Below are 11,698 nucleotides of genomic sequence, written 5' to 3'. Positions count from 1 at the left end.
TATAGGTTAACGCACATGTCTCTACAATTCTTGTTGCAAAGAATAAACTTTATTCAAGTCAGATATTACAGAACATAGAATGAAAATATTTGTCAGATGAGCACTTTGGTGTCTCAATTCAAATGCCAAAGTGTAAGTTTAACTGAATATGAAAATAAACTATATACATTTCACTGGAAGCTAAAAATGCTTCCAGAAGTCCCATAGTACGTTAGGGCAGAAAGAATAGCTGGTGGCTTTTCCTTACCATTACCTTAGTTGCTCAAGCTATAAATTATCGCTTTGCATGTAGTCCTGAACCTTAGAATGTGCCAGTCTGCAGCACTCCGTTCAGGAAAACTTGGAACACCAATATGTTTGATATAAACTAAAGAGGTTTTTTCACCAGGTTGCTGACCGTCAATGCCCAAGCATATTTGCACTAATATGATTGGGGGTCAGGGGCGCTTTAAAATCGGTTTCATTATGTCATACTTTCTTTCCCCTGGCTATAGATTTGAGTCGCGGGTATAGCCCACACTCTGTGTAGATCCACGTGGTTTGAGCTAACCAACCAGCGGGTGCAACACCGACAACATGGGTTGCTGTTAAAGGGGAGACTGTCAGAGTGCGGGGAGATTGAACTGCGGACTGTACTGGTAACGATGAGCGCACTGTTTGCATTGAGACTGCCCAGGTGCTTCTCGGAGCCGGGCTTTGTGCCTGTGAGGCGGGCGCTGCTGGACGGAGGAGTCTGTGGTGGCTGGGTGCAGGTAGGAAGCAAAAGGCCCAGCACCAACACCGAGGGCGGGTTTGATTGACGGCTCCTCAGACCATTCAGCAGTCACAGTGAGCTGTCAATCACACCGCGGTGCCCATTGAGAATGCAGGCTCTGTTACTTCTCCAAGGCTGCTATAGACTGTAGCTCAGCTTGTAACATCCTGAAGCCGAGGGGAGACCGGGCTCGCTTCTGGCCAGAGGTCCCCGCGGTGGATCGGAACCTGCTGATTGATTTTCTGCTCGCAAATAACAATGCCAGTCGGCGTGATTTTTGTTTGGTGCCCGAGTGGAAACCAAGCCTTCAACAAGGGCTGTCGGTGACTGGATAGATATTGGAATCAGAACTTGCAAAGGCACCGAAAATAAACATAAAGTACTGGAGAAAGTTAGCGGGTCGCGCAGTGCCTGGAGAGATACTGAGATCACATTTGGAGTCCAGTATGACTTATTCAGAATTGAAAGAAGCTTGAATATTGCCGTTTCAAGGCTGTGCGTGGTGCTAGATGCTGCTGCTAGAACTGCTGAACTAAACATATGGTTCCAACTACTGAACCTCTCCCTCTTTGTAACTGTACAAGGCTGCACCAGATTGATAAATAACCTTGGTTTCCTGATCTCAAGATGAACTTCCAAACACTCGTTACTAAGAGTATGTATTCAAACATTATCCAGTTCAACTCTTCCTCAGCGCATATGCTGATAATATTGTCATCTAATGCCCTTTTTATTCATTCATGGGATGTGGGTGTCACTGGCTGGGCCAGCATATATTGCCCATCTATCGCTGTCCTTCCATGTCTTTGTTACCTTTGTCTTGAATAGAATCAAAGAATCCCTACAGTGTGGAAGCAGGCCTTTGGGCCCATCAGGTCCCTAGTGACCCTCCAAAGAGCATCCCACCCAAATTCACTCCACTAGTGTAACCTGGCATTTCCCATGGCTAATCTACATAGCCTGCACATCCTTGGTGAAATTTAGCATAGCCAATCCACCTAGCCTGCATATTTTTGGACTATGGGAGGAAATCTGTGAAGACATGGGGAGAATGTGCAAAATCCACACAGCCATCCAAAGGTGGAATCGAACCCAGGTCCCTGGCTCTGTGAGGCAGCAGTACTAACCACTATGCCAACCTATTCCGACATATTCCTGGCTGGCCTTCTCCATTCTATCCTGCGTAAACTTGAGGTCATCCAAAATTCTACTGTCATTTCTTAACTCCCAGCAAATCTCATTTACCCATCCACCACCCCTGTGCTCACTAACCTTCATTGGCTCCCAGTTAAGCAACACCCAGATTCTGAAGAACAAGAATAAAATAATTATAGCACCTATGGAAACTACAAATGTTAAACCACTGTTTGCAGTTACGCTTCATTACAGTATTGTGGGGAAGCTGCAGGCACAGAGTGACGCGCTTATACTCAGAGTGACTGCAGCAATGTATATATATTATTAAATCCTGACATCTCCTTTTTCAATTTTAGAAAGACTGCTGTTTATCTAAAGTAAATGGCAGGGATGTCCCTAAAGCAACATTGGCTGACAGTGCGAACAAGAAATATAGAAACCAACCACCTACATTATTCACAAAAATTATTGATAAGTCGCTTCCAGCTGACATCATATATGAAGATGATCAGGTATATCTATTGAATACATTTTTCACTTGTTGTAAAGGCCTTATGGAGAGCACTTCTTTCCTCAAATTATTGTGAAATTTTCAGAATGGCACAGTGAATCATTTTGGAATTCAGTCATTTTTACATAGACAAATTTACAAATTAAATGTCATAGGTAATTAGAGAATACTGGAAATGCTCAATAGGCCCAGCAGCATCTGTGGAGACAGAATGAAACTGAACAGGTTGAATTTTGCTGTAAATATGATGTCAGGCTCAACACTCTGAGGCCTGAAACTGAGTGTGTTGAGAAGTCAGATATAACCTCCCTGGAGGCAGCCAGTTAGCAATTCGCCTGCAAGAGCCATGTCTAATTTGGGAATCCAGCAGTGGGAAGTTCAAGCAGCCTGTCCTCTGTGGAGGTCTGCCTTTGCTGTGCTGGTAATTGCTTGGCCAGGACCAGTAGTGAAAATGATGCCATGGAGTCACCTTCTGTGAGAGGAAGCAGTTATTACAGGGGCAGAGCAAGAATTAGTAAACACAACAGTCTCTGTGAAGTGGCTGCTGCCTGGGATTAACTCCCTTCGGTGAATTACTGCTGGCAAAGAAGTCAGTTGGGTGACAGCTTGGACCACTTACTGTGAACCGTCCATTTCTGTGTTCCTGACACAGCATGGGTGCTATCTAATGCTGGAAATATGTAGCACAGTGGTCTTAATTAGGGCCTCTCTAAGCTTCATTGCCTGCCCTTTTGGAATAGGCAACCAATTTCAATGGCATCCTGCCCCGGGAAAGTAATTTGTGGAATTATTAAGTGTCCCTTAACTTTCCTATCACTCCTCCCCTCCTCTAAATCCCATCTTCTTTGGGGCTGGGAAATTTCAGCCCAAAGTTGCAGGTTAGCTATTTCCCTTCAGATGATTACATCGTTGACCTGAAACAGTAGCTGTTTCTCTGCACAACTGCGACCTCACTAGCTGAACATTGCTAGCATTTGGAGATTTGTATTTCAGATTATAAGCATTTGCAGTGTTCTGCTTTCATCTAGAGTAATTACTGTGGGTACTATACTCCCTGTTCCTTGTCATATATGATTTCACTTTGTTACATGATCACAACAGCTTGAAAACAAATCAAGTGCTTAAGCTTTCTTCCCTCTTGGAACCAGAAGATGGGGTAGAGGACTTGATTCTAAATTTCCCCTTTACAGTATTTTTCTTTATATTGATTTTATGCTACTGTTTATTGATTCTTGTTCTTCTCTACAGTGCATGTCTTTCAGAGATGTGAATCCTCAGGGTCCAGTTCATTTCCTTGTCATACCCAAAATCCCTATACCACGAATCAGTGAGACAGCAGATGATGACAAAGAGGTAGGGAAAAATATGTAGAATATAATGCTCTTACAGTCTGTTGATAAGTCGAAACGTTACTGAGGCAATTAAGGCCAGAATAGTTTTGATCCCTGGTCTGTGCTGCACTAGCATATCTCAACAAGAGCTAGTACAGCTGGCCTTAACAGAGTGAGCCTGTGAGGAAATAATTGGCTAGGATTTCTGTTTCCAGAATTATTCATCAAATACTAATACCTACATAATCCCAGTGGAGACAACTATTAGGTGAATATTGAGATGCATCAACTGAGCTTAGATTTGTGTTCAGAATGTATCCTGCAGTTGAATAGGTTGTGACAGGCCTGCTGACACTAAACCAAGGATTACAGATGAAGAATTGGGCAAGGTACTAGAAGGCTTCTTATTCCTATCAGAATTTGTTGTGACACACTTCAGAAGAGCAGAAGATGAGAGATGTTGCCAACAATGTCACTAAAAATCCACTAAATGGTTGTATCAGAGATAATGGGACCTGCAGATGCTGGAGAATCCGAGATAACAAAGTGTGGGGCTGGATGAACACAGCAGGCCAAGCAGCATCTTAGGGGCCCAAAAGCTGATGTTTTGGGTCTAGACCCTTCATCAGAAATTTCTGATGAAGGGTCTAGGCCCGAAACGTCAGCTTTTGTGCTCCTAAGATGCTGCTTGGCCTGCTGTGTTCATCCAGCCCCACACTTTGTTAACTATAAATGGCTGTTTCAGTTGTATGTTATGATAGCCCAAAGGAACAGTTTATTTAAACACAGGAGTTTTGATTATTTTCAAGTATCGACTGCATTTGTAGAATTACTGAACATTGAGCTTTTTAAAATTGAGTCTCAATTCATGTCGAGTCCTATTCATTCACCGCCCTTATGCTCAGTAACTTGACTTAACTTTCTATGTCGCAATCTCTCTGTATTAAGTTTCACATAATTTATCTTGAAATCCCTCTATTGCCTGCACTTCAAACCTACCCTCTTTCCTACCCCAAACCCTCGAATCTCCCTTTCACTGAAACTTTTTCAAACCTTCACAACCTCTAGAATATCTGGACTCCTGTGCATCTCAAATTTTCACCACTTTACCATCAACAGCCATGCTTTCAATTGTTTAGACACTAGCTATGGAATTTCCACATTTGACTGCTCTGTCTCTACCTCACTTTCCACCTTCAGGACACATTTTTGATTAAGCTTTAGGTGATCCATCTTATATCTCCTTATGTGGCTCAGTGTCAAGTTTTGCTTAGTGACAAAGGAATCTGAAATGTTTTGACACCTCAATGTGTTGAAAGGTTATAGACAGTTGACAGGACAGTGGAGATGAGGCTGAAATGAGATCAGCCATCATTGTATTTAATGGGTGGAGCAGGTTCAAGGGGCTGAATTGCCTACTGCTGCTCCTAATTCTAGTGTTCTTAAACGCACTGTATGAATAAATTGCTCAAAATGAATGGTATTGTGAAAAGTTTGTGTAGGTTTACTTACAGCAAAGAGGATAGACTGCAGCAGTGAAATGAAATATTTATTTTATAGTTGTGTTGTCTCAAATGTTGTTAAACTCTGTATGTGTGAGTTTAACCAGCGCGCAATCTTTTTCCTGTGATATAAAGTTTGTTCTCCTTGTTGTGCAAACAGCTGCTGGGGCATCTACTGATAGTGGCTAAAAACCTTGCAAAGAAAGAAGGCCTCACAGATGGGTACAGAGTGGGTAAGTCTATGAATAAATTGAGGTGTCTGTTCAAGGAATGGAGGGTAATCATTTTTAATTATCTATTGTAGTCAGCCTAATAGTTTTACTGACTTCCATTTTGATCGCCGGTCGGAGATAGGGACAGCTACACAATCATATCTTCTTGTGCTTTCTTGGTAGGATAATCTGTCCAGAAAATAAGATATACTGTTTTAAATGTGAATAGCAACTTTCACCAACGCACGCGCGCACACAAAAAAACTAAAAAAAATGGCGGCTGGTACAGACAAGTAGGAAAGGGTACATTTTGGAAATTGGTGATGTGTTTAAACTGTAAGATTTGTAACACTCAGGAGAACCTGTTGAATTCATTTTCATTAATGTGTTACCAGCAGTCATAAACATTGCACTTTGTACAGGCACTCAGTTAGTTGTACCTTTTAAAGTATACACAGATAACAAGGTACTGAGAAATTCTCTCACCACAACGTCTGCCATACTCGTCATTTGTCATTTAGAAAGATATGGGGCAGACTGGCTGTCTGACATTGAATGCTGATTTTGTGTTTCATTCTATTAAAACATTTACTTTGAAAATCTTGCTTGGAAATAAATAACTGATTTGTCTACAAATGCAGAATATGTATTCTGTTCTGTCATTATTGAGCTCTAGATTATAAAATTTAAAATTAAGCTTGTGATTCCTCACTGTGAGTAACATCAATGTTGCAAGTGTGGGCTTGGTTATATTCTGGGGGCCCGAACGAAAGTGTCAGGCTCAAACCAGTTCCCATTTTGCCAGCTCTGTCTGCTTTAATATTTTGGGTGACTGCCCTTTCATTAGTATGAGGTGGGACTCTCATCTGGCTAATTGATCCTGGGTGACTGTCTGTGTGGAGTTTGCCTGTTCTCCCTATGTCTGTGTGGGTTTCTGCCAGGCTCTCTGGCTTCCACCCACAGTCCAAAAATGTGCAAGTTCAGTGTTTTGGCCATGCTAAGTTATCCATAGTGTCAGGGGTCTCTAGGTTAAGTGCATTAGCCATGGGAAATGTAGGGTTACAGGGATAGGGTCTGTCAGATAGATACAGAGATGTGGGTCTGGGTGAGATGCCCTTCAAAGGGTTGGGGTGGACATGTTGCACTGAATGGCCTGTTTCCATACTGTAGGGATTCTGTTTTAATTGGGTTTGAAAAACATTCCACACACACTCCAAAAGAAGAAATAGCGGATACATTGTTGGGAACAAAAGTGAATGATAGGGCTTTGCCAAAAGTTACTTTTTTTTTAGTTTTATATAAATGTTGGGAATGTATGTTCTGCATGTGAAATCCTAAGTATCCTGGTGGTTAGCAGGATGTTATGGAACCTTTAATCATTATTGTCCGTGTACGGATTGGCGGTTTAAAAAATAACTTTTGTCTCGGGGGGCCTCTGGTCTAGCTTCTCCAGATCCAGGTAAATTTCAAGTAGATGTGGAGGGCATAGTTCCAAGTTATTTTTTGGATTATATTGTTAATCCAGTTAGACTGTCTCGCATGCCAATACGTGTTGTACACCTAGAAGTTGTGGATGTATTTTTTATTAGCTGTTAGCTCACAGATAAATGATCTGAGCAAAAAAAGCTCAGCTTTGTGAACAAATTTCTGCCCTGATATTAACTTTTTCTTCAAGACACTGTATTCCAGAAGCAGCTATCCAGTCAGCTGTGAATAAGATTAGGTTACAAAGCAGTGTCCCATAGCTGATATCTGACACATTATACACTGGCTCCTCAGTATACATGGACAATGGTGAAGGGGTAACAACGGGCTGATTTAATCTATGAAAATAGACTCCCGTGCAAGTCATCTTCTCCAGAAAAATATTGGTGGGAAACGCCTCCTGCCTCATAAAACGTTGCAGGAGGAACAAACTACTTTACAACTAACACAAATTACTTACCTTTATTTCATTTCTGTGAAACTAATTAAGAGGCCATGGTGTTAGGGCTAAAGCACTGACACGATCAGAGCCCTGGCTGATTGGCAGAAGACAGAGAATGGGGATATACGGGTCTTTTTAGGGGTGGCAGCCATTGACTGGTAGAGATCCACAGTTGTTTCAGAGATAATGGGAACTGCAGATGCTGGAGAATCCGAGATAATAAAGTGTGGAGCTGGATGAACACCGCAGGCCAAGCAGCATCTTAGGAGCACAAAAGCTGACATTTCGGGCCTAGACCCTTCATCAGAAAAAGTTTTTGAAGGGCTTGTCAGATGAGGAACAGCTGAGGACCCTGGATCTTTCCTCAATAGAGTTTAGAAAGATGAGGATGGAATCTGATTGAAACTTCCAGAACACCGGGAGGCCTGGATAGAGAGGATGTGGAGAAGAGGACTCGAGATACAAACTCAGAGTGAAGGAACCAACCTTTAGGACTGAGATGAGGAATTTTTTCAACTAGAGGGTGGTGAGTATGTGAAACTCATTGCCACAGAGGGCTGCACAGGCCAAGTCATTGAGTGTGTTTAAGAAGTAGACAGATAAGTTCTTGATTAGTAAGGGAATCCAACATTATGGGGAAAGGCCAGGAAAATGGGGTTGAGAACCATATCAGCCATGATAGAATGGCAGAGCAGGCTTGATGGGCTGAATGGCCTAGTTCTCCTCCTATATATTATGGTTTTTTTCTAGTATTACATTACAGTTATTAATTGTGCATTCAGTCGAGTGTGGCTAAATGGCAGGCAGGTAGCTTTCAGCCAACCCCTTTACTGACACCATATACCTTGGTGCTACATCCAAGTGATGGACAGCAACGAACATCTCCCCTTCCTTGACAATGCTAACAGGATTTTCCAGGAGGTTTTCAGGAGAGACATGCGAGTCCGATTTCATTCTAAAGTTCCAGAGCTAATGGGTGTAAAGTGGCTGATAAATGAGCCTAATGGAGAATGTGTTGCTGAAAGGCAGGATTCTCATGTGGGACAGTTTTAATTGAGGGTGTTTATCACAATGACAAACATCTGAAGCAGGTACTCTGGCCATATTCTCCTGGCGCCACTTTGTCTTAAAGCAATTGTTTTTTGTTTTTTGTTAGTGATTAATGACGGGAAGAACGGAGCGCAGTCTGTTTACCACCTACACATCCACGTGATTGGAGGACGGCAGATGAGGTGGCCACCTGGTTAGAAGGATATAACTGACTCTGTCACTGAGTTCTGAATTTGTGTTTCATTCTATTGAAGCATTTACTCTGTAACACTTACTTGGAAATAAATAATTGATTTTTCTACCAATGCAGAATATGTATCCTGTTCGGCCATTAGTGAATTCTAGGTTATAAAATTTGAAAATTAAGGTTGTGATTCCTCATTGTGAGTAACGTCACTGTTGTAAGTGTGGGCTGAGTTATACTCTGGGGGCTCTAGTGAAAGCTTCAGGCTCAAACCAGTTTCCACTTTGCCGACTCGCTGTGCTTTAATGTTTTGGGTGACTGCCCTTTAATTAGTATGAGGTAGAAGGGTTACATGTACTACTCTATCCTTCCCTGTTTCCCACTGTCCATCCAGCACATCATAGAAAGGGAGAAGAGAACTCAGACCCCATTTTAAATCCTGATGGTGCCCATGCCTCCCCACTGATTATGAATATTATTTTTATCGTGTAATGGAGTGTTAACCTACTTTCTGACAAATGTGTCATTTTTTTGTCAGAATTCAGTGCTATAGAAAACTGATTATGTATTACAATAATGATTTCTTTTTAGCAATTTACTCGGGCAATTCAGGCTTTACTGTCTGGGTCAGTGGGCATTGCTCATCCCAAATTCCCTTTATAAGATGGCGGTGAGCTGTTTTCCTGAACCACTGAAGTCCACTTGAAGTAGGTACACCAAGATGTTGTTCAGGAGGGAGTTCCAACATATTGGCCCAGTGACGATAATAGAACGACAATATTTCCAAATCAGAACAGTGGTAGCTTGGGGGGGAGCTTGAGGCTGATGGTGTTCTCATGTATCACCTACTGTTGCCCTTCTAGTGATCATGGGTTTGATATTGATCATGGGTTTGGAAAGCTCTGTCCAAGGAACTTTGGTGAGTTTCTGCAGTGCATCTGGAAACAGTACAGGCTGTTGCCGCTGTGTATCAGTAGTAGAGGGAATGAATATATGTGGGCATGGTGCCAAACAAGCGGGCTGCTTTGTCAGTTCCTGGTCAACGATAACCCCCAGGATATTAATTGTGGGGAATTAGCCCCAAGCATCTTTTAGCTAAAAGATAGTAGGAACTGCCAATGCCGGAGAATCTGAGATAACAAGGTATAGAGCTGGACGAACACAGCAGGCCAGGCAGCATCAGTGGAGCAGGAAAGCTGACATTTCAGGTCTAGAGCCTTCTTCAGACTGAAGAAATTTGATTTACAAATCTGGAGTTAAACTCTAATCATGATCATGAAACGATTGTTGTAAAATCCATCTCATTCTCCAATGTCCTTTTTAGAGAAGGAAATCTGCCATCCATACCTGGTCTGATCTACATGTGCCTGTAGAAACACAGCAAAGTATTTGACTCTTAACTGCACTCTGAAATAGCCTAGTAAGCCATTAATGGTATCACACTGCTAAAAGATCTCAAAGGAATGAAATCAAATGGACCACAGGGCGTTGACTTAAGCACTGGAAATAATAATGGTAAACTAGTCTATTTACCCTAAAAAAGTCTGCCTTACCAACATTGGAAGCTGGTGTCAAAATTGAGAGAGTTGCTTCATAGTCTAGTCAAGCAACAGCCTGACATGGTCATAACCATGAGTCATACCTGAAAAACAATATTCCAGACAGCACCTTCTGGGTATATCTGTCCTACTGACCAGTCATGCCTGGTAGAGATAGTGGTACAGTACTACATAGTTAGGAAGGAGTTGCCCTGGAAGTCCTCAACATTGACTCCATGAAGTCTAAAGGCAACAAGTCAAACATGGACAAGGAGAACTCATACTGATTACCATGTATCACCACTACCATTCCCCCCATCCATCAATCAGCTTCTTCAGTTGCCAGATCAATGAAGCTTTCATTGTTGAAAAGTTCTTGCAAGAAGCTGAGTGGCAGTATATACGCTGCGTGTAGGCTTCAATGTCCATCACAAGAATGGCTTAGCAGCATCACTACTGACAGAGCTGGTGGAGTCTCAAATGACATAGCTGCTAGTTTGTATCTGTTGCAGGTGGTGAAGGAACCAATAAGAGAGAACACCTTTGCTGACTTATTTATTCTTAATCTGCCTGCAGCATGTGACCTGCCATGGCAGTATTAGTATCAATGTCCAGGGCACGTCTCTTGTGAGATGAATTTCTCTATTCATTTTTCAGTGTGTTGTGTGGCACTATCACCATGCTAAAAGGGATAGATTTTGAACATTTATAAAAATGATTTGGGTGCAAATATAGGAGCAGATATAGGTACAACGGGACCTTGATTAGATGGGCCAGTGAGCCCAGGAGTGGCAGATGGAATTTAATATACATAAATGTGAGGTGTTGCATTTTGGTAAGGCAAACCAGGGCAGGTATGATTGGGCCCTGCGGTGTGTTGCTGAACAAAGAGATCAAGAGGTGTAGGTTCATATTTGCTTGCAAATGGAGTCATGGGTGGACAGGGAGGTGAAGGAGGCATTTGGCATCCTTGCCTTCATTGGTCAGAACATTGAGTATAGGAGTTGGGATGTCATATTGTAGTTGTACAGCACACTGGTGAGACTACTTTAGGAATTCAGTGATTAATTCTGCTTGCTCTTCTGCAGGAAAGGCATTGTTAAACTGGGACTGGAAGATTTGAGTTATAGGGAAAGGTTGAATAGGTTGTATTTTGTTTCCTTGGCGCAGTGGAGGCTGAGATGTAACCTAATAAAGGTTTATAAAATCATGAGGTGCACGGATAGACTGAATAGCTAAGGTCTTTTCTCCAGGGTGGGGAGTCCAAAACTAGAGGGCACAGGTTTAAGGTGAGAGGGGAAAGATTTATAAAGGACCTCAGGGATAACATTCATGCAGAGGGTGGTGCATGTATGGAATGAACTACCAGAGGAAGTGGTGGAGACAAGTACGATTACATTTAAAAGGCATCTGGATGGGTACACAAATAGGAAGGGTTTAGAAGGATATGGCCAAATGCTGGCAATGGGACTAGGTCAGATGGGGGATGCCTAGTCAGCGTGGATGAGTTGGGCCAAGGGGTCTGTTTCTGTACTGTATGACTTTACAACAG

General features: G+C 42.3%; 1 protein-coding gene across 1 annotated transcript; it reads left to right on the top strand.

Annotated features, from left to right (window-relative positions):
• The first annotated feature begins 506 nt into the window (after positions 1–506).
• On the top strand, positions 507–8,736 carry LOC125464583 (uncharacterized HIT-like protein Synpcc7942_1390). The gene is made up of 5 exons (XM_048557185.2): positions 507–752; positions 2,248–2,403; positions 3,651–3,755; positions 5,396–5,468; positions 8,531–8,736. Exons 1-5 carry the CDS (start codon positions 645–647, stop codon positions 8,620–8,622), a joined length of 534 nt encoding a protein of 177 aa, XP_048413142.1. The 5' UTR covers positions 507–644; the 3' UTR covers positions 8,623–8,736.
• The last annotated feature ends 2,962 nt before the right edge of the window (positions 8,737–11,698 follow it).

This window comes from Stegostoma tigrinum, chromosome 1, assembly GCF_030684315.1.
Source record: "Stegostoma tigrinum isolate sSteTig4 chromosome 1, sSteTig4.hap1, whole genome shotgun sequence".
NCBI lineage: Eukaryota > Metazoa > Chordata > Chondrichthyes > Orectolobiformes > Stegostomatidae > Stegostoma > Stegostoma tigrinum.
The sequence above is the reverse complement of the archived record's forward strand: the minus strand, read 5'-3'. Positions and strand labels throughout refer to the sequence as shown.